The 2,969-nt window shown below is 37.7% G+C and overlaps 1 protein-coding gene across 1 annotated transcript in view; it reads left to right on the plus strand.

The window, feature by feature from the left end:
* The window catches only part of LOC111949957 (alpha-2-macroglobulin-like), an 81,428-nt gene that overhangs the window by 30,999 nt on the left and 47,460 nt on the right, over positions 1 to 2,969 (plus strand). The window contains 3 exon segments of the mRNA XM_070434066.1: positions 1,680 to 1,700; positions 2,038 to 2,203; positions 2,323 to 2,407. Of these exon segments, the coding sequence (XP_070290167.1) occupies positions 1,680 to 1,700; positions 2,038 to 2,203; positions 2,323 to 2,407 (272 nt within the window).

Genomic DNA, 2,969 nt, shown 5'->3' on the forward strand with positions numbered 1-2,969 from the left:
GGGAAATAATAAAGGAAAATATATTTTTTAAAGATATGTATGTACATATATACAGTGGGGAGAACAAGTATTTGATACACGCATTCCCAAACCAGAAAGTGATCAAGGAGGTGAGTATGAGCTCGATAATGGTTGCGTAGGACTGAACCAGAATTGTGCGTGAGAGTTTAAATTTCTTCAGCTGACGTAAGAAGTATATCCGCTGGTGTGGTTTATTGGTGATCGCTGTGAGGTTGTCCTGCCACTTGAGGTTGTGGGAGATGATGGTCCCCAGGAATTTGAATGTCTCAGCCATGCTTACAGCTGATCCAATGATTTCAAGGGGGAGAGATAGTGAGGGATGCTTCCTGAATTCAATCACCATCTCCACAATAGTTTTAAACAATATACTCRTGTYCATCAAATTTCCAGAYTGGGTGCTCTGCTATTTTTTAAGTTATGATACATTTTATGAGCACCAGTACCACTGTGAATGGGAAATGTAATCAAAGAGAACTCTGTTTGCTGGTGATTTGCTGTATATGATTGGTTATTGACCTACAGTATAATGTACATGTTGATGTATTAAATGGGTCATATCTTCAAAAATAGCAGAGCACCACTGTAATTATGACCCGTTTGAAGGGTATATTGTTTCAAACAGCATGTCTAAAAAAAGCTCAATCATAAAGGGCACTTTTGTGATATTCATATTAATATTTTAACTTAGTATAAATTAACGTGAACATTTTTATTCCTGAATCTACACATGCTCCATATTTTAGAGCACACTATAAGGAGTGTAATGACACCAAGATGATGTCTTTATCATGTGCGGTTCATGGATCATGGAGTCTTACAAGAGGCATGGGTGTAAAACAGGTCTAAAATGGTCACTTTCATCCTTTTTTTAAATGGTTTGTGATTCAAATGTAAAAAGCGTATGAAACATCGTTCATTCCAATTAATTTTCAATGTGAYAATGGCCAGAACAATCTGAGATACCAAAAATATTTTCGGGCCTTCCTGGTGGACAATCGCCCCCGGTGACAGACTAGTGTTCTGTCCAGACTACCTCACGCTACAGAAACAGGAGATAGGCTCCTGCCCTATTGGCCATACTGGTTTGGACAAAGATTATTATGTACAGTATACTGTAAATGCTTATTTAAATTCAGCAATCAACTAGCCACCCCATGTCATACATGTCTCGTCAGTACTCCATGAACAATAAGACTTTGGAAATGGGAAACTATTGGGTAAAATCCAAATATCTGAAGGTATGCTTTTTAGCCTGTGTTGTCTGTTTAATCAGACTACACAAACAGTTAGCACTCAGGGCAAAAGTACATGTCTACAGAGGTTCTCTAAGTAAACCTGCGTGGGSTGATTTGAAGGTCCTCAAACATTCACCACAGGACATGGGGTTTTCAATTTCATAAAAGGTTAGATTGGAATGTACAGTATGTGATTTTCTTTCATGAGATTGAGTTGATCTACTAAATTGATGTTAGAGTCCCAGTCAGATGCAAATGCTACGTGTGATGTCTACTTGAAGAGACAAAGCCAATCGCCTGGCTAGTTCCTACGGTTGTAGACATCTGCTATGCTCCTCTGTAGATTTTTGGGGACTCTGTAGATTTTTGGGGAATTTGAGAGTTCATAAAACATTAACCAGTCTTTTGTCTTGCCTTTCACAGTACAACATTGTGGAACTGCAGGTAAGACCCTTAWTAGTCTATCAATGTATGATGACTCACTGTAAATACTAGTACATTATAAGACAATGACTCCACCAGCTAGGTACTGTAGGTCATCATTCATTTCTACATGGCAGTTACCAGAAGACTCCCTATCAGCTTTATGTGATCACATTTGGGCCACCTTCAGCAAGCAAACTTCAGAACGCTGCAGATAGAAATGTCATGAATAGAGCTGATGTGACTCTTTACTCTTCATGTCAGACAGGCATGTTTGGCCTACATAACATAATTTGTATGTGAAAGTTCCACAATGTTGCACCCTGCTACATGTGTCCCTTGTTCTATGAACCAACAGGATGTTCATCAGAACAGGATTGGACAGTGGGTCAATACTACATCCAGTGGCAACATTCTGCAGCTTTCTTACCCCCTGAACTCTGAAGCACCCGTAGGATCCTATGCTATTGTAGTGTGGATTGGTGAAAACAAAATATACCYTCGCTTCAAGGTAGAAAAGTATGGTAAYTAGAGCTTCTTTATTTGACCTTTCATGCTAGGTAATATTATGGATCTGGAAGTTGAATCAATGCATCACATTTCTGGAACATTCATGAGTTGCCTGCTGTTCTCTTATCTCTAGTTTTGCCAAAGTTTGAGATCAAAATGAACCTCGCCGATGAGATCAGCTTTGTTCAAGAGGAGTATAAAGTAGAAGTGTGTGCAARGTGAGTCAACACTATCTCTGTTCTGWAATGCACTGTAGTTACAAATTACTCAAAAACATAGTGCATTTAAGTGCATTTTCAAATACAAATATTTAAATACCCCATGCATTTAAACCCAGGTCTGTTTAGTCATAGGGGTATTTAAAAGAATGTATTTGGAAACAAGTAATTTAAAATATTTTCAAATAGTAGGATATTTATAGGAAATTATATGAAAATACTTTCAAGTACTTCAAATAGAAGTAGTTGATTTGGCCACATTATTTGAAAATACTGATGCATAGAAAATAAGTATTTGAACCCAGGTCTAGGTAATGACAGCTAATGACTAATTAGTGTGCTTACTCAAAGCTCAAAGTTTGCACAGAGCGCCATAGACTAGAATAGTACATTTTGGATTTCAGATGTGCAGACTGACCCAACTTAGATTTCTTCAATACAGCTTAATGCTACCATTTACCAGTCACTAATAATACCACTAACACTGCAGTCACTTCTACTACTACTACTACTACCACTACTACTACTACTACTACTACTATTACTACCACTACTATTACTA

This window comes from Salvelinus sp. IW2-2015, linkage group LG22 (assembly GCF_002910315.2).
Source record: "Salvelinus sp. IW2-2015 linkage group LG22, ASM291031v2, whole genome shotgun sequence".
Classification (NCBI taxonomy): Eukaryota; Metazoa; Chordata; class Actinopteri; order Salmoniformes; family Salmonidae; genus Salvelinus; species Salvelinus sp. IW2-2015.